Below are 25142 nucleotides of genomic sequence, written 5' to 3'. Positions count from 1 at the left end.
TGGGGCAACAGGTAAGTCCAGATAAGCCCACTGTGTTGTACTTGTTCTGTATTAATCCCTTTCCCCATCCTCAAACACACAGTTTCTCAAGATTTTTGTTTTAATGGTAGTATTTTATTCTATTTACCTGTGCTGTAATACATGACCACACAGTTTTCGTCATCATTTGCAAAGTTGGGTTCATTAGGTGCCCAGGCTGCATAAGTCACTGGAGTTCCATCCAACCAGCTAGAGAAAACGATACGAGAGTATTGGACAGAACAATGTAATTGTCCTTTATTTACATTGCATATTTCCACAATGGTTTTTGCTGTTTGTGGGCTTTTTTAGTCAAGGGAACAGCAGGTCTAGAAAACATTTTACTGTTGAACCTTGCAGGTCAGCATTAAGTTGGCAGCATTAAGAATATCCAGCAAAATTACGGAAATAATGTAATCAGAATGACTAGGAAAACAATCCTAATCTTGAAGGACTGAGATGCTGTTAAAGAGGAGCAAATTGCCAGTTATTTTCTTTAATAATAATTTAGTATCACCATGCCAGGAAGTATTTGGAATTTCTGCCTGAGGCAAGGAAACATCTTCTTTAAGATAATTCATTAAGACTTTGCTTCAAATAATGTTAATAGATAGAATTATGAACAGCTCATTTATTAGGGTTAACAAAATTGGTGATGACGCTATAGCCCTGGCCCAGCCCTATCCTGAAAAATGAATTAGTAGTAGTAGTAATGATGATGATGATGATGATGTGCCGAATGGCAGACAGATAGTGAAATATGGGTTCTTACAGTTACTGGGGCAGTTCATTTTAATTAGAAGAAAATGAAATGCTTGTATTTTATATGTGGAATCTAACATTCATAGTTGAGAAATGATCAAATTGGTTCTTAATTTACACACATTTTTTTAAAAAACCTCATTTACAACTGCAACCTTAATGTCCTGATTGGGGAGGGGGGCAGTAGTGAAGGAGAACAGCAGTTGGCTCACGCAGGGGAAGAGGAGCGAGGCTGGGCATGCCTTCACATTGCTCCTTTGCTGGCCTGAATGGAAGAAAGGCCAGGTATGTCAGGTGTAGGGACAACCATCAGCTGGAAAGCACTCTTAGTCTCTTCTAGTGGCATCCCAAAAGGCACTAGTTGGGAGATGGGGAATGTCATTGCTCCAACATTCAGAGCATGGCTGGGACCACACTCAAGGTACATAAAACAACTGTAGGAGTCAGGCAGATCGGAGGGTGGTACCCTCTTCCTCAGTGCATAAAAAGAAAGTTCACAGGGGGAGAGCACCCCGAGACCTAATACAGCCTAGAGAGACAAGGAAGTGGTGACAGCCTAGTAAATGGTATTCTCCACAGTTTGGGGGTATATTGTGGGACTAGGAAGATGTTGGATCCATAGGATCCAAGCCTTCCCCATGTTCATTTTCCAGCCATGCCAAAATTGGGGCTTTCATGTTATTAGGCTGTGAAATTTTATGAGGTGGTGAGGAGAAGGTAACTGACATTAAAGCTTCCTCTTTATGGTCATGGAGGGAAATCTGAAGTTTCATGTAGCCTCCAGGACACCATTACAGGGAACAGGACTGTAGGGCAACCTCTGTATTTGGAAGAGTCCTAAATTTCCTTTAGAGATCAACTGTGGAAGGGGGAAAATATTATAGCTTAGATTAATTAATATTAGCTTAGTTACTTAGGAGAAACTTAGATTTACAATTTTGTTGAAAATCTGAATTCCACTTCTAATTTTTCTTCTTCACTTACCCGAACTTTCTATCAAGACCCAATATTAAACCAATGTGAATGTTCTTGTAACTTCCATAAAGCTTGTTCTACAACAGACAAAGGAAAAATTGGAAGTAAATGAAACAATATAGTATTCAGAGGCAGAGCAATGTAGGCTACTCCATAGGAAGTGCAGAATTCATAAATCAGGCAATACAGAAAGGTTTGTAATGATGAGCACAGCATCTGTGCTTTTTACAAACTTCATTAAAAGTTTCCAGTTAAGATGAATTAAAACATGCCAGCTAAAATTAAACTAAGCATGAAAGAAAATTTCGCATCATGTTGTAATATACTAATGTAGGGCTTCACTGATCTAAGCTGGTTTATTAAAGATTTTTAGTTCTATGTAAGCATTACAGTGCAACTCACACAGCTTTCATGCCAGAATTCTACCCACTGTTTCCCATCTCACTCTTCCACTTAGTGAATTACATTTTTTTGGTTTTTTAACTGAGGTGAGGAGAGGGAGGGGGAAAATTAAACAATGAATGTAAGAACCCTGAATGGCTGGAATCCTGATTACACAGAGACATTTTTCAGCACTTTTCTCATGAGTAAAGCATGAATTTGTGATGATTAGTGGAGTGAGTGGATGGTACATTCTTTTTGAAACTTGGAAAGCCTCACTTACCTGTTAGTGCCAGATGCTACAGGGAAAGTATATGGCCACAGAAAGTCAAAGTCCTTTAGGTTGCAATTTTCTACACACTTACTTGGAAGTAAAACCCATTAGATTCAACTAGGCTTATGTCTCAGCAGACCCAGCTATATTTGATTAGGAAAGCATATGTTCCAATTATTTCTTACATATTTCCACAAAAACTTTTGTTCGCTTTCTCTTTCAATGACTGCAAGATCTCCGCCATGCTTCTTGCAGTATGCTCGAGCTCTTTCTGCAGACGCTGTTTCATTACTGAAATAGTACTCATTGCCCTCATACAAGATCCAGCCATTTTCAATTCTTTTGAATGAATATTCTGTAACAGAAGAAGTATTAATTTCATTTAAAATATTTCTTAACTATTCCGCATCAAAAGATTTCAGAGTGGTATTCAAACATGTGAGTAGCTTTAAATCACCCAGCCAGCAATTCTCCAGTATTTCAGGAAGGAATCTTTCAATCCCTACCTGAAGATGCTGAGGACAGAAACTGTGGCTTTCTGCATGCAAAGGATCCAGTTGAATGTAGCCAATTTGAGGAGCGAGAAAGCCCAATCCAGAGAGCATCTACCATGGGATCCTCATGACAGAACTGTCAGTGGCCAAAGAGAATCACTGGGGCTGCCTCTTCCCCACTTTCCATTAGATTACAAAAGACCTCTTTGTTCTGAGGGAAAGCAGAAACTGGGAAGCTGAGGCCAGGGAGCAAACATATCTTTGGCTCCTGACAGACCCCCCAATAGCCTGAAAGACCTGTTAAGGCAGTTCCACCCCTGCTTTCCATGGTGCTGCTTAAGATGGACCTGTGTGAGCTGAGGAAAAGTGAAATCACCCAACATACCGAAATGATTGCTTGGCTCCGGTTTTAGTGACACCCCTGAAAAACCAAACACATATTCATTATATCATAGTGAATTTTATTGCATTATGTTATTTCATACAAACAGGAGTTTGTAAAAATGAAGGTGTTATTTGTACATTTCCAGGGCACAATTAACAACCTAATGCAGAGGAACTATCAGCAAATACCGATATTCACCATGGTGTACATGGCTCAGGTTCCTTGTTCTAATTGAAATGGAGTTCTTTACATCTCAGCATGAAAGCCAAGGATATTAACCCTGCAACAATCATTATGAAGGCTAAATGTTTTCACATTTCTCATTTTTAACCTCTTCTCAAAGGGCAAAAGGTTAATAATCATATTTTTAAAAAATCAGGTTTCAGCAGTGCAGCAGATGAAGGCCCTGTTGGCTTTGTTTAATGAACCTGTTGTAAACGAAGAGGAATCTTACCCCTCTTTATTTGGCAAATCCAATTCAGAAAATGCTCACACCAGGAAGGTTTCCACCACGAATAAAATGAAGCCACTCCTCTGCACCCCATGTCTTTATCTCTTAAAACTTGATAGAGAAAGCTCCTCTCCTCGTAGTTTAGCTACAGTAGGAATAAAGTTTTCTTACTCGTTTTCTTTCTAAGAATCATCAAGGGTAACATATAGAAAAGGAGAGACTTACAGTGGCAGTTTTTGAATGAGTTGTACACTAAGATTACCAGACGTCCCTGTTTCCCGGGGACAGTACCCGGATTTACAAATTAGTCCCCATACAAAATCCATTGAAGTTGAAAAGTATCCCCAGATTCACTGGGGAGGGGGCGGGACTGGTAACCTTATTGTACACACATGTGCATGTATTAGTGCATAGGGAGAGATGGGCTATCATTTTCACATTAATAGTGTGTGTGTGTGTGTGTGTGTGTGTGTGTGTGTGTGTGTGTGTGTAAGCTTCTGCAAGTTATTCAGATGACTGGCCATGTCATCTGGGCTAGAGGGGAGCAGTTGTATCACATGGTTAGCCCACAGCATCATAGTAATGGAAATGCATAGATTTAAGGAGATAGTAAAAAGCAAATGCATTTTTTTTCTTGCTATCTTATCACTCTACTTTTTTCTTTTCTTTTTAGATGAAATAATTTGCATCTGGATTGTTGTTATTTTTACTTTAAATTGTTCTAATTATTTTAATTGAAATGATTGCTTTCCCAACCATGGGTTTGCTTCAGGTAGTGCAGCACTAGCAGAACCAGGGAAGGAATGCAGCAGCCACAATCTCTGTTTGCCCTAAGCCATAGCTTGGCTTTGCATTATATGCAAAGTGGATAATTAGTCTGTGTTCTCTTGTTTTTACATTTAAAAATAAATAAATTAAATGTTCCTTACACACACACACTTTTCCAACTGAGCAAGCAATAACTTCAAGCAACTGTGCAGCAATTGCCATAAGTGTTGGGTCCAAAAATTAGATTGCACATCACATCTATAAATACTTTAATGCTGGACACTTCAATAAATAAACTTTTAAAGTATTGCTATGTACTCGATCAAAGTTCACTATGAGAACAAGGCTTGAATACTAAGATTATAAATGAATTTGCAAATAATTTTACCAACAATGCATTAGTATTCATCATTTACTTACAGGAGTTCCATCACTCCAAGTAAATCCTTTATCGGGCTCCAATTCACTTAAACCAATCCAATAATAGTCTGCAGAAGACCTAAAATATATATAAAATATTGTAAGCAGAGAGTTGATTTCAAGAGTTTTAAAATTTACAATATAATGACTACTCTGAGGATCACCTTAGATGAGCCATTTGGAGCAGGAACTCTCTCTCTCTCTCTGCGTGTGTGTGTGTGTTCAGATTACATGTGGTCATTTCTTAGGCATCTTAGGCATGCTTGCATTACATGCTAAGTCATTGGATATTTACAGGTGACTGTATTATAAACTAGGAAATGGGTAGGCAAACTAAGGCCTGGGGGCCAGATCCGGCCCAATCGCCTTCTAAATCCGGCCCACGGATGGTCCTGGAATCAGTGTGTTTTTACATGAGTAGAATGTGTCCTTTTATTTAAAATACATCTCTGGGTTATTTGTGGGGCCTGCCTGGTGTTTTTACATGAGTAGAATGTGTGCTTTTATTTTAAATGCACCTCTGGGTTATTTGCTAATAACCAAGGTTGAACTGATTTGCTCTAACCAGCTGGACTGTACATGGGTAGCAAAATTGTGATACATGTTGCAATTTGGGGGTGGGACAGTTGTGTTCCTTCTGGGTTCAAGCAGCTGGGAGTTACCTCTTTTATTTCCCAGAAATTCCCTGCTCCTCAGAAAAGAGAACACTATGTGATAATGTAGTGTTATTTTGAGGAGGGCGTCTAGAAAACAAAAATGGCCATTGCCAGCTGTTGGTCATTGCAATGTGTTTGCAAAAGATGGTGGGATAAAGGCAAACTGGGAGGTGCCAGTCTCAGCTCCTCCTCTCAGGAAAGCACGGCAAGCAAGAGAGAGGGATGACACTGTTGCTGTGACCTCCACTTCTGCCAGTTTGGATTAATTCCTCTGCTTGCAATAAATGACATTTTCTAGTGATGCCTCAGGTACCGTGTGGTTTTGTGCCATGCAGCAGGATTCGGAGTGTTAACTTTAAAAGAGAAATAGGTTTTGGTATGTGTATTGGTTTGTGAAGTGTGAACTGGAAAGCTGACATTAAAATGCCATTAAACCAGAAGAGTTTTTGATTCTTCTGAGACAATGAGGATTAACATTATATGAAACTCACAACTCTGATAGCATTTTCTGTTCTTCTTCACTATGAACAGAAACGAGGTCTCCTCCAATTGCTCTACAGAAATCTCGTGCTTCAAGCCAAGATTTCTTGCTCTCTTTCTCTTTTTTATAGGCCTAAAGACATAAAAATATAGTTAAACATAAGTAATAATAATCTGTTTTAAATATATAACATTCCCTCTCCCTGAATATTGGTAATTCCCTTCTTTATTTCCTAACCAAGGTTCATATCCTGATACTCTTTTCTATTGGTTCTCCAACTTTATATTATACATCTGATTTGACTACTTTTGCTTCTGAGCAATAACCAGTTCCAGCACCCATGTTTTTATCCCAACACAGCTGTAAACATTTTATATTGTCCACCCTATTACTGTCACTGTAATCCATTTTAACTTATTTAAATTTTAAATTGTTGCAATCCACCCTGGGACCTGTTGGTGAAGAGTGGATAACCGTAGTAGTAATACAGTAATACCAAGTCAGTTAAAAGGTTTTTCTTGCCCTTTTCTTTGACAAATCACAAATTACTTCCCCCAAATCAATTTCTTTGGCAAGGTCACATTTGACAGAAAAAAGTATGATGAGTGCCAGTTTCCAGAATATTTTTTTGCTTCTGTCACTAGCAGGGTGCAAAAAATCTGATCGCTATTAAAATTAGATGCATTGTGTTTTATTTTAGCTGTAAATCTCATTTAATAAGATAAGTGAGGATATTTAAAACTCTTTCTAAAAAGTAAATTGAAGGATTTTTCCTCCCAAGGATTTTTTGCACAAGGTGAACTATCTGAAAGATCTGGTGGATACTTGTGAAGCAGCCATTTAGAATCTTATTTCAATTCCTTAGAGTCACATATTTTAGGACTCAGCCAAATATGAAATGAATATTCTTGGTTGTTTTGATCCTGTGTTTGAATTCATAGATGACAAAGATACATAGAAAACATTCCCTCTGGACACACGCTCCGTAAATATCATTAACCATGATCTATAGTTGAGAGGCAAAAATCCATTCTGATCTACTTCTAACCTCTCCAATGAGCTACATTCTGCCCACTCCTCGACTAAAATATAAAAAGTCTGTACTTCAAATAAACTACAGTTCAAAATATTGAAGTAAAACCCCACAATAGTCACAAAAAACCTGCACTGAATATTGACTTTAAAACTAAAACCACACCCTCAAATATCTCAAATGGTTTACTGATAGAGAAGAGCCATTTCTGCCTTGCTATTTAAGCAGACAAGAACTGGTATGCCTACCTTGAAGCACACATTTCTAGTACTGCTTGAACGCCATCCATCTGGGCATGGAGGTGGGAGACTTGGTGTGGGGGCAGGAGTGGTTGTTACACCTTCTGCCCATTGTTTGCAGATGAAGGCTGCCTTCTCTTCACAGTTCACAACATCCCACAAGCCAGCTGCAGTCCCAGTTCTCATGGCAACACAGCCAAGATGTTGCCCTTTTGGAGACACAAGACACAAGCCACGTCAATTGAATTTCTGTTCATATGTGTAAAACTACTACTATTACTACTACTAACAACAACAATAATAATAATCATGTAGAAGCCCTTTGTGAAATATCATTCCAACTAGGCTTCAGGAAGTACTTAACACACAGCTGTCCAATGCAGGTTAATTCTGCGTCCAGGGCAGCAGTCTACCATCTCCACCTGTTATGCTGGCTGACACCCTATCTGCCTTCACCCTGTCTCACCAGAGTGGTGTATGCTCTGGTTATCTCCTGCCTGGACTACTCCAATGTGCTTTACGTGGGGCTACCTTTGAAGGCAACTCGTAAACTACAGCTAACCCAGAATGTGGCAGCGAGATTGGTGACTGGGAGCAGTCTCTGGGACCATATAGCACTGGTCTCAAAGGATCTGCGTTGGCTCCCAATACATTTCCAAGCACGATTCAAAGTGCTGGCGCTGACCTTTAAAGCCCTAAACGGCTTCAGCCCTGTATAGAGTGTCTCTACTCCCATTGATCAGCTCTGAGGTCCTTCTGGTAGATCCCCACTACAAGAATTGAAGTTACAGGGAACCAGGCAGCAAACCTTCTCACTAGTGGCATCTGCCCTGTGGAACACACTCCCATCAGATGTTAAGGAAATAAATAACTATATGACTTTTAGACAGCAGCCCTGTACAGGGAAGTTTTTAACAGTTCATGTTTTATTGTGTTTTTGATTTTTTGTTGGGAGCTGTCCAGAGTGGCTGGAGCAACACAGTCAGATAGGTGGTATATTATTATTATTATTATTATTATTATTATTATTATTATTATTATTACCAGGCATTGCTGAATTCCAGTGAGTAAACAGAACACCATCTCCATTGGTCCAGTTAAATGTCCCTGGTTGCTGTACGCCTGAAAGGCCAATCCAGAAATATTTTTCAGAACGAAGCCCAACTAGACTAGTCAGGTAGGCCTGTTCATATCTGTGGGGAAAAATGAGTAATAAATGCATTAAAAGTGGGTGCTTTTTTTTTTTAAGAAAAAGTTAATTTTCAGGACATACTGGAGTTGGCCACTCTGTACATCAAAGCAGAAGTGAGTTCAACAGCTATAAATCCAAAGTGTCAGACTCCACTACAGAATGTGGTTGGTGATACCTGTAATTTATATGAGAAATATGCTTTTGTCATGCTGATCAAAATGCTGAAGGAGATCTTCAGATACAGAAGGAGATCAGAAGGAGATCACATGCAGAAGGTAGCTGTATACTTAGTTAACTTCAGCTACCTTCGCATAAATTGGGTGCATGTGTCTTCATATCGCAACATAGAGTTAAATGTTCTAAATGCCTTATGTGGCTGTGCTGCCTGACACAGAGAGGTTGTGTAAAGCATGCACAACTCAAGAATGCTGGGAACTGTGGTTTACCCCTCACGGAGCTATAATTCAAAGTACCCTTAATAAACTACAGTTCTCATTATTCTTTTTTCCGGGGTGTGCGTGTCAAATATATGGTGTGAAGACAGGTTTAAGGTGGTGTCTAGGTGGGCCTGTTGCAAGAGTGTCATCGAACCAGTTGGGTATATTGACCATAGTACTATTCAAAGTAAAAAGTAAAAACGCACACATACCCTAAGATTTCAGGTCCATTGTCACTAAACAATACATCTACATATTGCATGTACCAGCACAATCCATACCAATTATTTCTCTGCTTGTAATCTTAGAATATGCAGAAATAAACCAATTTTTCATTTTATCGCTATTAAAAACACTTCTTTTTGTTCCTTTCTTCTGGAAGGAAAATCTTTTTAATACCTGTTTTCTACAGAAGTCAGAGATCCCTTATTTGTTTCACAAAATTTCTTTGCTTCTGAAAATGTTACAAATGTTTGTCCAATTAAATAGCAATAGACACCGTGCCTTTTCCAACCCTGTCAATATAAAAGAAATAACAACCACTTATTATTGCAGTATTAGGTTGGAGACACTGAGGTTTTTTTAATAATTTTATTTTCTCATTTTACAAATATTATAACAAAGATAAATTTACATAAGCAATTTAAAAAACCAAATCTTAATATCGTCCCCTTCCCCACTTTCTGTGGTTACTTATATTATATATTTTACCACTACATATCCAATTCAAATCTATTTACTGGTTATCCTTTATATTCTATTTAGTTTATTCTCACTGCACGCTTTTATGTCAGTTCTGCTAATGGTTTAAGATGAGGGTTTCTTTTATATACCACCCCTCCTTTGTGAGCACAGAACCCTCCTTCCACAGAACCCTAGTTCCAGCTGCTCTGCATTCAGCAACATTGCTAACAATTCTCCATTTAACAACAACAACAACAACAACGTGGAATATTGAATTTATTTTATTATTATGTTTATTACCACTTCCAATCAATAAGAGCATTAGAATCAGATCTAAGTATAGGATATTTTTTTGGTAATTTTGCCTAATTAGAAAAATACACCCTTCCAAATTTTTTGAGCTATAGGGCAATCCCACCACAAGAAGCATGAAGTACAAATCCTCTTTCACTGCATCTCCTCCAGCATAGCGGTGAAGTTCATTTTATAACATACGATAGTCTAACAGGTGTCCAGTACCACCCGAATATTATCTTTAAAGTAACTTACTGAAAACGCACTGGAATTGAGAGACTGTGTTTGTTTTAGTGACACTGCTGAAAGTTTATTAAAACAGGATTCTTCATCCAGCTTGAGGTACCACAGAAATTGCATAGAGATCTTTGATCTAGGCCAATGTTGTCATTCTCTAAAGTGGTGCAAGAGCCTTTACGTCTGCATAGAAATTAATACATTGGCCATTTCATACAGTCATAGAATTGTAAAGTTGGAAGGGACCATGAGGGTCATCTAGAGCAGCTCCCTGCAATGCAGGAATATTTTGCCCAACGTGTCGCATGAACCCATGACCCTGAGATTAAGAGCCGCATGCTCTACCAACTGAGCTGAGCCCAGAGTCTAGAGCAGATTTTAGGGAAACATCTGGTAGAAATCCAGATGATGAGTGTGACTTTTGCAAACTGTTTCTGGAGCTGAACATATGAAGCTGTCTGCAACAGGTCTCCTTCAGTATGGCAGAAGGTTTCCAGGAGTGTTGTACAAAATCCTCTTGAAATGTCAAAGGCTGATTCTGAGGCCTGCAGCATATGCTGTGCCCCTGAGTTGCATCACCAGCACTTGTGCCCATCACTATTTTGAAAATTGCAGTTGGGTGAAACCAAAAATTTAAAATAGAACAATAACTAGAGATTCAAATAAAACTGAAATGTTTAAAAAATATGAAGCAGTGAATCGATGTTAAGGACCTTCAATGCACCCATAGCATCTCCAAGACATACACATAATCTTCACATGCCCCATATCTTTCTCTGAACCAGGAAATGCTTCATGCTGTCAAATGCATGCTGACCATTATCTGAATCAAATGAAGGAATTGCACTGCCCCTATAAGCAAATACTCCCATAAGCACCTCCACCATATTTTGTTTACTAGCTATGATCCATAAGAAGTGATTCCAAGTGATTACTGTTCACACTTGATGCCTTGGAGACTAAGACAGATATATGGGAATATTTCCTGTTGTTGGCAGTGGAAGCAGGGTTTACTGCATATATGTAGTGGATCTGTCTTTCAATCTTTGATAAAGCAGCCTTCCTGCGGTCAGCAGTAAAAAGGAAAAGAAGCAAAGAAAGCTGACTCGTGGTATAGCTGCTGAAGAGGCTTGAGTGGCCATAGGAAGGGTACAAAATTGGAGGGGAGGGGGAAGATAAATTTTACATCTTACCTCAAGGCTAGAGGTACCTCTGCATTAATGGACAGCTTTAAGAAAAGAAATAGTTGGTGTCTATACATATTTCACTTTTTAAATCACTACACAGTTTACTTTAGACTTACTTTCTGACAATTTGGATCAGCAACTTCAGGTTCTCCAGGAAGAGATGCCAAAGGTTGTCTTTTACAGATGTAACCAAGTTCCACTTCACAGAAATAATCTGCCCAGTACCCATTCTAGAGATGGGAATGTGAAGAAATACAAATATTAGTGAAGAGGGGTCCACTGGCTTTCTCATTTTCTTCATTTTCTTCCTGCTTGATGTCTTTGTGTCAATGCAAAGCTTTCCATTTTTGCATGAGTTGGACAACTTCACAAAATTCCTATTACATTTGAACTTCACTGAAATCTTCAGCTGAAACTAATGAAGTATTCAGCTTGAGGATCTGATAATTCTGATGATGATGATTAGGATATTGAGTTGGCATGATGGCAGAGAGACCAGTGCTGCCATTGTAAACCAGCATGTGATCCCCAGATGAAGGACAGTATAGAAATTTAAGAAGAATTGGTCCCACTTGGCTGGAGAAAATTCAAGGGATTAGTGAATCTTTTGTGTAATAGGCTGAATAAATGTATTGAGGACCAAGGGGAATACATCTCTCTTATAGGATTCATATTTTTACCTCCCCATTCATGATGACACATTCATTTTGCACATCATTTATTTGTTGTGGTTTTCCTTTCTGCCACTTGGTGAATGTCACGGAAGAACCATCACTCCATTCATAATACTTCTGAATCTTCTGGTCATTCAGTCCTATCCATAGAAGATCTGTTGGTTCTAAGAACATTAAGCCGACTTATTTATTTGCCCCCAGTCCAGAGTGCATAGGATCCTATTGCACACTGTTCTATGGTGCATAGATTTGGAAATGGGAGACCATTTTGAACTATAGCTCAGTTTGACATGTGCAACTAGTTACATAAAGATTAATGGAATACTGAACTACAAATGAGTAGTGTCTAATTGAGCAGCATTCGCCAAGCTGTTGCTCTGCAAATATTTTGAGCTGTAACTGTAATCATCCCTGACCATTGGTGATATTGACTGAGGTTGATGGAAGTGCACTAGGTTGTAGAAGGCTATAATAGTCAGTGTCATCTCCCATATTTGACTTGTTTGTGCACCTTAATCACTTCAGCAGACTATCGTTCTGTGGTGCTTTTCAATAGGGGAGGGCCTTAGTAACAATGTATAATTGTATGTGGCTGGGGGGAAAACCCCACCCTCTCTCTTTTAGACACACCAAATACCAGGAAAACAGAATTTTCTGGATGTACTCACTGTAGCCTAGCTGAGAAATGACAAAGCTGTATTCTTCAATGTTGTGTATACTTATTAAATCTCCACCTTCCTTTCGACAGGACCATAACGCATTCTTCCATGTCTTAAGGTCTCTGTTAAGGCGGTAACAGTGACCTGCATATGCAGCCCAGCCATCTGGACATTTAATTGGTTTAAAGCCATCTAAAAATAAAACAAATATATCTAAGATTGCATGACTGAATGAGCTTTAAAAATTCTGATCTGCCATTATGTTGTCATTGACTCACTTGTGTGTCAGGACCCTGCAACTCCACAGTTCCCCTAAGGGGGAGAATAACCAGACAAGACAACAGTATATAGGTTTTATCAGTTAAAATAGGCCACAACTTTATTTGTTACAGATGTGAACAATTTGGCAAAGGCATTGGGTGAAGCGAGACTACAGCACTCCAGCCTGTCTGCTGGGAGTGCATCTAAGGCTAAACCACCACTAGGGGGGGCCTATGACCTACATCAAATAGGGGTACCCCCCCCCCGAGGGGTCCTCATTAGAGGATTGCTATGACCCTGTCCCTATCTGGGAACCAGACAGAAGCTGCTTCTCCTGGATCCCTTTAACAGGATACCTTCCACCAAGGAGGGGGAGATAGAGTCTACAACCTCCTCTCCAGCCAAGACCAAGGTTTACCCGATTGCCTCACAAAGTTGTGATGATTGCTCTGAGGTAAGCAAAAACCCAATAGCCGGTGCCAGTTTGCCTGGCCCCTAATACAGTGGTTGACATGGTCCATAGCAAGGTTGTGGTTGAAAAAAACCAGTATAATGAGTATAATGAAAGGGAGGGAGGGTGGGAGATCCAGCGAGAGACAGGTCAGAGAGAAAACTGCCAGGTCGGACCGCAATTTTAACCCCTGGGAACGAACCAGGCGGTGCTGATTGACCAGCTGGCCTGCCTCCAGTAAAAGCCTGCCCGCAGCCTTTAAATCTGAGGTCTTTACTGATAGACAAAATACTCTCCACCATCTCTGTCCAATCAAACATTTCCCATTGCATATGCCCCTACAAACAGCAAAACCTGTATTACTGTTATAAATGTAATTTTGGACTCTGGCGCCCTCTATACATAATGATGATACAATTATATAGATATAGGTAAACTTCATTCCCAGTTTATCATCTTACCTGAAGGAATAACAGAAGCATCTAATGAAGAGTTTGCTTTTTTGCAAATGTATCCAAGTTTCTCTTGACACTTATCATTCCCCCACTTGCCATTCTTAGACTGCATTGATCCACAGATTTTTTCTGTTTCTGGGGATGGGCTCCCTTTAGGAAAGAGTGAGACAAGTGATCTTTGAGTCCTGTGTTAACACTGCAGCGCTGCAGTTTGAGTAGATCTTTCATAAAGCAGCCTACAATATTTTAAATTAGCACAAAACCATTTAATATATATATGACCAGAAACAATAAAGTTGAAACTAACCAGCATAGAACAATAATAAATGAGCCACTTTCCAGTAAATTAACCTCATCCATCCATTGCCCCTTCATCAAGAGCTTTTGAAAAGGCTTGTTTAAAAGTTTGAGTCTGCCTAATCTCTACTGGAATTGCATTCCATAATTGTGGAGCCACCATTTTATCACCATATCTTCAGTCTAATCACCTTTACTGGTGAACAATGAAGCAAACCATCTGAGCTGGAAAATAAGTCCAAATGTGTATCCGCTATGCAATTGGAAGTGGGTGGGTGTGCATGATCTGTGATCTACCTGATAACTGGAAATCTCTCTTTGGGTTCAGGTACCTTTTCACTGGATTGTGACTACTGAATTACACCACAGTTCCATATTCTATGCAGCAGGAGGGCACTTGCATTACTTTAAAAATTATGGCACAAACTGAGGTTCTGTTAAGTGTCATTTCCCCTCCCCAACACTGTGATGGGAGAATGTGTACTAAAAGATTGCTGTCTCCCACAGAGCTCTTAAAAAACAGAAGAAGCTGAATGGACAGAAAGTGGCAGATCTTCTCAGAATCATGGTACAAGAACTTTAGGGAAAGTTAAACTATTTGGTTTAATCATTACAAGAAGGCTACAAAGAATTGTTTTTAAATGCCGCATGATTATTCAAAACTAATTCCTTTAGGTAGTATATTCTGGATATTTTAACCTCATGTAAATCCCTTCAATTTTTTGGCATTTGTGCCTGAATATTAAGCAACAATGTTGTTCAATATTGATCCGATTTGGCACATAGTTGTTCACTCACCTGGAGCCCAGTTTAAATATCTGAAAGGGTGGTTGCCAATCCACTGCCAACCACTGTCAAGATCCAAGCTGTTCAGACCAATCCAGTAGTAAGTAGCTATACCATTTATTAATCCTATTCACGGAAAATAAAATAAATTAAACTGTATTATATAGCTTGGAGATGTATATTGATGAAGCTGGGGGGGGGGACAAAACATAACAGGATGTCAGATCCACCCCCATAAAGCTGGATACCAAATAGAAATTAATCAGAAAAAACTTTTCATCTAGTTTGCCGATACAATGCTTCAACCAGCATCAGTTTCAACCAATGAATTTCTGCTTTTCATACAGTTTTTGAAGACACGTGCGTCTTATGTCTAAAAATATTGGGAAAGTGAGAGACAATGTAAGATTATGGCTTTTCGTTCACAACAACAAAGTCAGAATTGTGTTCCACTGATTAAAAGAAAACATAACATGGTGCATACAACACCAAAATAAATAAATGTAGAGTTTCAAAAGTATTTTACTATATATTCTCCAAGTGTATTTTACATTTTTTTCAATCAAAAGGCACTTTAAAACACCAAAAGAACAATATACCAACAATAGGAAGGTGATGATTTGCACAAAAAAGTCATCTGTATAAGGTAGCAAATGTACTTTAAGGCTGTGTGTGTACACATCCTAAGATATTCTAGGAGTGGAAAGGGACTTCTCATAATTTTCATGAAATTTATGCTTAGAGCTGAGACAGTATTGACTAATTAGCAAAAGATCACAAGACACTGATTGCCTCTTCAGCTATGCCTTGTTATGTCCTACCTGTCAGGTATGCTTGTTCATGTAAATCGGTGATGCTCAATAATTCTGCATTCTGTTGCTGGCAACTTTTTCTTGCTTGGTACCATGTTAGAGCTGACTGGGAATTGATCTGATAGAGATCCCCTGTCCAATGGTTTCTGGTCCAGAAGAACTCATCATGGTCATCTGTAAGCATTGTTAACTTGAGTGTCAAATCTTCACATCACCCATGATTAAGCTAATTCTACAGCTGAGATATATTTGATTCTTTAATGATCTAGATTCTTTGAGTTTTCCAAAGAATACTCAAAGCAATCTGCAGAAACACAGAATTTGTGTGATCAAGGGGCGGCATCGTTGGCTCTCCCCATCAAGTGATGGCTTCCCAAGCCCCATCCCAAGTGTTCACATATTAGGTGTGGTTATCTACACATACCTAGATATCTAACCATTTGTGCTTCCCCAGGACCTGGAAACCCTGTGTGCAATCAGGACTTCAGGTTCCAGGATAGTTTTGATGAGTTGGCTTTCTCCCTGTAAACATCCATACCTAATGCATGAATGTACCTGCACCCATATGGCCGGCACCAGTCCAGAGCTCATCCCACCTCACTGCTGTTTTGTTTCTCTCCATCGACACTGCTGCTGGGAGGACACCATGATCTCCGCCCCACTCATTGCATGAGCCACCACTGGACAGATCTCAAACTGGGAGGGACCAGACTCAGGCACAAACACTTAGTTTAACCCACCATCACACAGAGAGACCTATGCATCTGCTAAAATTTTAGTAGCTCCACTCAAATTGTACCTTCAGGTCCCCTCTCTGTTTTAATCTTTTTGCCTCTGGGAAACTGCATGCTTTGTTCAACATCTAAACCCACTTGCCTCTCAGCTGCTCCCCACTGAACAGCTGATGGTTGTGAGGACCAAGGAGTCAGGTGAAATCTGGCTGCAGGCTATATCCAGAAGGACCCATGTCTGCTCTATGCTTTGATTTTGGCCCGAACTGGACTACATCCTCATCACTGTTCCTTTTAGATGAAGAACTGCAGGCTTGATCCTGTAGGGGCCCGGTTAGGCATTGGAATGTGTTGTTGGTGTATGGAAGGGCAAGGTGTGGCCATCGCCTACCCCTTCACTTATGGGTATTCCGTTAAAGGAATCTGGCGGTCGTGGATCCTGTCTGATGCCCTGTGTGGCGGGGGCCATGGCACGACCCTCGGTGACATCAGGGGAGAGCTTATAGTTGTATTTGCATCAACAGGCTCCCCCTACTGGTGGTTAACCCCTCGTCAGACTCACCCCTCTCTGAGTGGGTGGAGTTAAACTTTCAGTGGTCCAATGCCTAAGCCAATACCTTCTCACATGCTGTAATCAATAAAGTTGTGGCCTTTTTCTAGCCCATTAACCTAATATACTGTGTCCACGTGTCTTTATTCCCAAGCAGGGGACGGGTCCTCGAATCACAATTCATTTTGTTCTGACTTGCAAAGGAAAAGTTCTTTCCACATGTTCTTTTCTTAAATTGCACAATCTGTAAAGATGAGGCAATAATAACAGCTTCCCTTTTCTCTTTGTAGGTTAAACATTTCTCTAAGCAGCAAATACGCAATAACATAGTAAAGGCTCAAACAAAACATTGTTAAGTGCTTACCTTTTACTGGACAATATCCACTTAAAGAGTCTCTGTTCACATCTGCTGTTGTTCCACACCAAAGTTGTCCATTTTCATCGTCATCTCTTATGCACTTTGCATACCATTTATTCTTATACTTGAATGGAAACACACAGGGGGCTCCAAAGGCATTGCCTTCTATGGTATACAGAGCTAAAGGAACATTGGACAGATAATGTTAGGCTGGAATAATTTTGAACACTATTGAGAGGCAAACACAAATAAAGCAGAAGTAACAAGGACAAAGCCCTCTATAGGATTCTATGTAAACTCAGATATGCACTGTTTGTGTGTACAGGCTTCCATGTTCACCTCAGTGGAATTTTGAGCATCCATCCCTTTGCATGTACGCAGAATAAATGCATGCAATTCCTCCATTATGTGGAATGAATTGTCAGCCTCTGGTGTCTCCAGGCAGGGTTAGGAAAGTACTGTAGAGGAAGGGTACTAAGTTCCCAAAGGTGCCACCACTCAGCTGTCCATGCTGGTTGGCCCAGCTTCTACCTAACCAAAGCTTGAACCCTCCAAACTGCCCAGCCATCACTTAAGGACATCAACCAGTCATACCAACAGTCAGCAGCAATCAAGTATTGGGCTCTGTGTGTGAAATCCATAAAAACAACAATATTATAAAACAGTAATATGTATGTTTATATCAGATATATGAAGGTATGTTTAGCATCTAAAAGCTATTACCATACAGGACAGTCATCCCTCCAGGGGGAAGATATACACATAGGGTTGCCATATTTCAAAAATTGAACATCCAGACACAAAGGTTTTTGAGATATTTTTAAGGAAATTCACAAAAATCCACACTTCCAGCACGGGTTGCCATACATTAAGATTTTCCCAGATATTTGAAGCAATTTCCACCCGGACACAGTTTGTGATGGCCAAATCCCAGTTATGTATAGGATATTCCAGATGTATGGCAGCCCATATACACAAGAACATAATTTGAGAATGGGGGTGTGATAAATATTCTATTCAGTGTGACAGAACATCTGATATGTAAAAAAGGATGTGTGAGAGTATTGTATTGTTTGTAGGAAGGGGGTATTTTTTAGCTGCTTAATTTTGAAATGGGATCTTTAATTCCCTGACTATATATATAGTTGGTGCTTAAGTTGAGCCACTTTCTTTAGTACTCTGCCTTTAGATCCTATTTTGTCCTTTTGATATAGCTGGAGTCTGGACTGATGGTTATGTGATTTGCATCATACCTATTTTGGGTCCCAGATGTAGGGGATTCAACATGCTGGAAGCAGATACACCAGCTGAATATCTAAAGAAAGAGGATTAACTCTCTCATTTTACCTTCATAGCCCTTGGAACACAAGCTGTCTTTCGTTCCATAGATCTTCCAGGTACTTTTGCTGGTGGCTACTTTAGAAAGTATAAGACGACTTTTTTGGCCACCTTCGGGATTTAAAAACAAATCCCCCTGTTCGAGTGCAAGGAGGCTGTCATTTCTGCATTCCCATTTCTGAAGTTCAGTCGTCTCATTACAGGGGGAGAGGGTGAGTGCAACCAGGTTTGACTTGGACGGCACTGCCAGGCATAACTTCACTGCCATGTTCAAAATCTGGTCGTCGGAAACCCACTTGAAATGTTGCCACTCATTATCCTCATCGCAGTTGACCAGGATGATGGAACGAGATTTCTGAGGTTGTATACAAAGCTTGAGGTTTTCATTTTGTATCAGAAAGCTGTCACTTTCTGCAAAATCAAGAGAGGAAAAATTATAGGAACATGGTGAAAAAAATCCACATAGCTTCCAACAAGGCAACCACTGGCAGGATGATAATACCAAGAAGCAATAAGATTGAAAGAGCAAAGAGAGAAATACCTCTCATGTTGATTCTGCATTTGACAGTGCTGCACCTTATTTATCAGAGATCCATAATTTGCTTAATTCCTAGCCCGGACACTGACTTTGATGTCCTTCTTGCAAATCCTGTTTGCAGTTTATTTTATTCTGAATAAGTTTGTAATCATTTGATTATTCTCAAAATGCTGCATTTTTAAACAAAAGACCCATACCTTTATAAATAAAGCTTTTTTAAAAAGGATTTTTAAAAAAAATATTTCACTCCTTTTGAGTGCCAAACTAGACATGATGCGAGACATCTGAGATTGAATCTTCATAATTGTTATTTTAATTTATTTATTTATTGCTAAAAGCATGGGGCGAGGGCAATTTGAACTGGAGAACAGAGGTGAGCAGGTTCACCTATCCTTCCACATCAGTGCCCTGAAACTATCTGTCCCCCTGCCCCCCACCCCCTATCCTGCGCTGTACAGGGAATAATATGCTGGCACCTGCATTCTGTGAAAAAAAATCCTCTGCCCCATGGCTAAAAACAGCTTTGGTGGAGGATTTGGACAAATATGTAGCTGGGAAAAGGTTTAGCTCCTCTTGCCTACCCAAACCATTGATCTCATCCAAATATTCCCCACTTGTCTGCTTTTATTACACCAAGACATATTCTATGGCCCACAATATGTGGTCACCAACTGATTTCCTATTTATTTATGTAATTAAAACCATTTGCTATTTATGTAATTAAAACCATTTGACTAATTCAGTAGGAATTAGTCTGATGGTGATTTCTTTTTTAAAAAAAATACACATAAGACATGAGAAATACAGTATCCTAAAAGTAGTATCAACAGTCATAAAAAACACCAGGACAAATTCTTACCCAATAGATACAGTAAAAACAGTCATGTAGGCTAACAGCCTGCATGATTATAACACTCCAACCATACCAATAAATAACCTGAGAAATATCACATTATATTCAAGAACAGTAAGGATATGATGCTTTCCTTTCATGAGGAAGAGGTGTAATTTAGATTTGCTAAAGCGCAAGGAATGCACTCAGTGGGATCCTTCACTATGAAAGGAGGGCTCTTTGATCCTGCAGTTTTCTGTTAGCAAAACAGGGAGGAAGGCAATATTTTGGGAATTCCTCATTCCTCCTGCACTGTATTTCCTCCCAATTTGCTCCAGAGACTTGGGAGACCTCTTGGCACAGCTTGGGAAGCACATGAGGAAGGAGGAATGGCAAATATTGTCTCCTGACAAAAGGCTCCACTGGATCAAAGAGCTCTAGGTCAGTGCAAAGGACACCAATGGAAACAACAAAAGATGCCTTTTTTGTTGTGTACATAAATATGTCAGATATTCTTCTTGTTTAATATTGTTAAAATGTTATTGTTGATGCATTTCTTATATTTACAGTTCATTTTTATATAGTGAAAAAGAAAGTAACAGGAGTGAAAAAGAAAGTAACAGGATACAGCAGAGTGTTGCATGAAGAAAGAACAAAATCTTTCTTGCAACAGTAAAAACTCATGAAGTAAATTATATTCAAAATGATGTTGGCTGTGATGTTATTGTAATTTAAACCTGATTTTATTGCTATAAGAAGATTCAATGTTTAATTACTTCTCATTGTATCTCCTGTTGCATGGATTTAACTTTAATGATGCAACATTAACTTCCAGAAGATAATTCAAATGTAAACAGTTAAATTTATTGAAGGTGCACCTTTACTTACTAAAGTAACAATAGTGGAGCTTACCTGGTACTTGAAAAGTCACTTGAATGAGGACCAAGAGATTTAGGAGCAAAAAGGAAGGCATTGGCCACAACCAAACCTACCACACAGATCCCATGGAAAGAAGACAAATCAGAGTCTGCTGCTTTTCAGTTACTTCTTCATAAATGAGCCAGGCAGAATGAAAATTTCACTTCTGTGTTTGACATGTTATAATGTACACAAAGCCAAATTTTGCAATACTGCAATTTTTTGTCTTTGGCAAATGCAGCAGTGGACTTAATCTGAATACAGTATACGGGGGCCAGAAGATCCTCTTTGCACCCTTTAATTTTTTGGGGGGGGATTGAAAGGGGTCCTTTGACTCTTAAATGTTGGGAGCCACTGATATAAAGGATATCTTTCTTGGATACAGGGAGACCCCATGGACCAGAGCACAACAGGCACTCCTGTCTTCCACTGCCTCCCACAGTTTGGTCAAACTCATGCTGGTAGCTTCGAGAACACTATCCAACCATCTCGTCCTCTGTCGTCCCCTTTTCCTTGTGCCCTCCATCTTTCCCAACATCAGGGTCTTTTCCAGGGAGTCTTCTCTTCTCATGAGGTGGCCAAAGTATTGGAGCCTCAGCTTCACGATCTGTCCTTCCAGTGAGCATTCAGGGCTGATTTCATTAAGAATGGATAGGTTTGATCTTCTTGCAGTCCATGGGACTCTCAAGAGTCTCCTCCAGCACCATAATTCAAAAGCACCAATTCTTCGGTGATCAGCCTTCTTTATGGTCCAGCTACAGGGACAGGCTATATAACCCATACATGTACAGGACTCTTACTTCATAACTGCTGACACTTTTTTCTAATGAGAATAGGCAAATAAATATGTTGCACTTCACATTTAATGTCTTATATGGAGCTTCACATTTAGAATGATTTTTTTTTTTTTAAATCACACCCAAAAGTTGAAATGCCTTGATGAGTCTCTTCATATTTCTGGAGAACTAAATTTCGTTTTTACTATTTCTTTAAATTTATTTATTACTTTTATACCATTCTTTCTAGCCACGGACCTTAAAACCACTCACAAAATGCATATTTTGGTGCAGGTGTGCAATGGTGTCATTGCCTGCCTTTCACTCAACAGCACATTAGCACCTGTCATGATATAGATATGCTGGAACCCATAGGGCTGACAATGATCAACACAGTATTCTACCTTCTTAGAATCATAGTTGTAGAATTGGAAGGGACCCTGAGAGTCATCTAGTCCAACCCCCCTGCAATGCAGGAATCTCAACAGATGGTTCCCCCATCCAATTTTAAACCACATTGTTTTTTTAAAAAAACAATTTTATAGTCAAGGTTGCCACTGGCGGCATGGTTGCAGAGGCTCATTTTACTTCTGCTTTTAAAATATATGTGTAATGGTTCCTAAGGGGGTTGCTCGTGCGTAAGCAGGTGCCTATCTTCCTGGCTTGGTGCAAACACCTGGCTGGGCTGCCAAAGTGAACCTTATCTGTCCGGACCGCCACTCACCCGTGGCTGACTCAGTCGCTGGCAGAATCCGTGAGTGGGCGTTTCTTAAACGTCTTCCAGCAAAGAAGCTCTTTGACGCCTAGTCTCCGCCTACCCTCTCTGCGCGGAAGCCTTCTGCGTAGGGAGGGTGTGGGCAACGGAGGACCCCTAGTCTCCCTGCTGGTCCCAGGCAAGGAGTCATGGAACCGCCTCGCCACTTCCCCCACCTGCCCCCCTTCTCCACTGGTGCTTTCCTGATTCTCTTCCCCAGAAGATGGGTTGCTTCTCCCGATCCCTGGACGCCCTCTGGAATCCCTCTGGCTTTCACGCTCTCCCTCCAGTACTGATGGCAGTTCCCTGACAATATGCTTATTATATATTGATTTATTCCCCACCTTTCCCCCCGACAGGACAAAATATATTATCCTTTCTGGGGCAGCAGAAGCTAACTGCATTTTATTCCTGTTGTCATGAAAGTACTACAGTTTAAATGAGTTTAAAATGCAGAACGGCATGTGTTCATAGTATTTCTCTCCTTTTTTTGTAAAATTATGATTGGCAAATGTGTTTGTTTGTTTGTTTGTTTTGCTATAACTAATCAGGAATATGGAAGCAGCTGTAAATAATGGAATAGCCGGGAGTGTGGGGGAGAGATGCTGATTCGGTGCTTCAGAACTGAAGTAATGAAAATTGCAATCTAAAAGGAGGACCCCTTAAGACCATTAAGTCTAGGGTCTAAACTCAATTACCTGCGCTACTGCTCTTTATCATTCCACATACAGAAGCAGACTGGAGTGGCAGTTGACTCTTCCTTCAACAGTGGCAATGGGCTAGCATTCTGGACTTCACCTTATGCAGCAGGTTAGTTCAGCAGAGTGGTGCTAATCTTCCAGTTGGGAAGAAGGGGGTCAGGGGAAAATAATAATAATAATAATAATAATACCTTTATTGTCATTGTACAACTTGTGTATAATGAAATTAAATTAAGAGGAATAGGCAGAGGAATATATTGGAAAAAATTGCACACAAAGATGTTTTTGCTCAGAAAACTTCACACTAAAATGATGTTGAATTTTCAGGACCCCACGAATGAAAATGGCTAGGGAAATGTTGAGAAACGAATTTAAGATGGAAAAAGGACAAGCCACAGCCCTCCAACATCTGCCACCTAAGGTGATCACCTGACTTTACCCAATGGTACAGCTGGTTTGCTCCCAAGGTCTCCTTCTCATTACAGAACTTTGGCAGAGCAGAACTGTATGTAAAGGTCCTCTTCCCAAAGGACAAGTTTGATTAGACCAAAGGCCTGGCCCTATCTCGTCCAGATTGTGTTCTCAAAATGGTGAAGCCCTATGGGAAGCTCACAAAAAGTGCAACAGCATTCTCCCACTTGCTGGCCCCAGGAGCTGGCATTCTGAGGTCTTCTGCCTCTGATACTGGAAGCAATATAACATCAGGACTAGAAGCTATGGACAGCCTTCTCCTCCATTGATATCTCCACCTCCACCCCTGTAGGAACTAACTTGCTATGCTCTGTGTTTCCCTGCATCATTATGCTGAGTGTTTTTTCTTGTCCTCGCCAGCAGCAGCCAATGCCTATTTCTGGAGCAGGGGCAGGAAATAACGCCAGGGCACGAGCTATAAAGAACAACATGTGCGGAGGAGGTGGGGAGGATCATGGGGCTGCTCTTGTGTCTTGTGCAGTCCAAGTAATGCCTAGCCCCTCGCCCCCTGCCCCAAAGGAGAACTGAAAAAATGTGACTCAAGGAGAAAGAGAAGTGAAAGCGTGCTGTCATGTTCAGAAGTTTCCTAGAAAAAAATGGAAAAATTGTTCAAGTCACTTCTTCATTGCAGACATTGTTACTGTCTGGTCCGGATCCTACTAGATCATTCAGAAGAATTAATTCAGAAAAAAGAAGGAAATGCTATATGAACATCTCATCAGGGATTTCCAGATATGTGAAACCTCTCTGAACACATTATGTGTGTGTCTAAGTGAGGCCTCCATACATGGACATGAGTTTGTTGTGTATGGATGCTTTGCCCCTGTCCTTTCTGGACATTTATCCCATTGACTGCAACTTTGTCCTGTTGCCTATTGTGCCAAAATTATGTAACTTACATTAATTATGCAAGTTCTGGTGGCATTATGTAATTCCACCCAGTTCATTTAATGCAAAGGAAACACAATGCAAATGGATGTAATCAGTTATCTGTCCTTTGCAGATTGTACACAACAGCAGTAGGGAATACTGATCATATTGGCTGGATTGATTTCTGTTCTGGGCGTGGGATGAGTAAGGCAACCTCAGGAATTTCTGTTCCTGTTTCTGTTTTTCTTGTAATTCTCTTAACATCCCCTACTGAGTGAAATTTTAATTAAGCTGCTTATGTATGTTTTAGTTGTTCTTATTCATTTTTCAACTTCATTTCATTTTCATTTTTTTTAAAACTATTGTGTTAGTACTTTGTTGTTTTTTTAAAACCTGGGCTCCTTTCGGAGGAAAGGTGGGACAAAAAATAATACATAATAATCTCCAGAGCAATACAGCCCTTTAATCCCAGATAAATAAGGGGTGAGGTGCAAAGGCGAGGGAGAACTGGCTGGCAAAGGGAATGTGTGAGTCACGGTGAG

At 40.0% G+C, this 25142-nt stretch overlaps 1 protein-coding gene across 1 annotated transcript in view; it reads right to left on the bottom strand.

The window, feature by feature from the left end:
* LOC309381062 (macrophage mannose receptor 1-like) overlaps positions 1-21189 on the bottom strand; it is a 34616-nt gene extending 13427 nt beyond the window's left edge. The window contains exons 1-19 of the mRNA XM_081931465.1: positions 21023-21189; positions 18750-19151; positions 17409-17582; positions 15773-15937; positions 14964-15077; positions 13875-14018; positions 12711-12893; positions 12049-12206; positions 11485-11598; positions 9366-9481; positions 8382-8530; positions 7347-7546; positions 6076-6197; positions 4929-5007; positions 3744-3885; positions 3290-3325; positions 2596-2765; positions 1765-1832; positions 128-228 (exon numbers count right to left, since the gene is read on the bottom strand). Of these exons, the coding sequence (XP_081787591.1) occupies positions 128-228; positions 1765-1832; positions 2596-2765; positions 3290-3325; positions 3744-3885; positions 4929-5007; positions 6076-6197; positions 7347-7546; positions 8382-8530; positions 9366-9481; positions 11485-11598; positions 12049-12206; positions 12711-12893; positions 13875-14018; positions 14964-15077; positions 15773-15937; positions 17409-17582; positions 18750-19151; positions 21023-21083 (2698 nt within the window). The 5' untranslated portion in view covers positions 21084-21189. The remainder of the gene's footprint in view (positions 1-127; positions 229-1764; positions 1833-2595; positions 2766-3289; positions 3326-3743; positions 3886-4928; positions 5008-6075; positions 6198-7346; positions 7547-8381; positions 8531-9365; positions 9482-11484; positions 11599-12048; positions 12207-12710; positions 12894-13874; positions 14019-14963; positions 15078-15772; positions 15938-17408; positions 17583-18749; positions 19152-21022) is intronic.
* Positions 21190-25142: the final 3953 nt, after the last annotated feature.

Source organism: Podarcis melisellensis, assembly GCF_964234715.1.
Source record: "Podarcis melisellensis genome assembly, chromosome: 12".
NCBI classification, from domain to species: Eukaryota; Metazoa; Chordata; class Lepidosauria; order Squamata; family Lacertidae; genus Podarcis; species Podarcis melisellensis.
The sequence above is the reverse complement of the archived record's forward strand: the minus strand, read 5'-3'. Positions and strand labels throughout refer to the sequence as shown.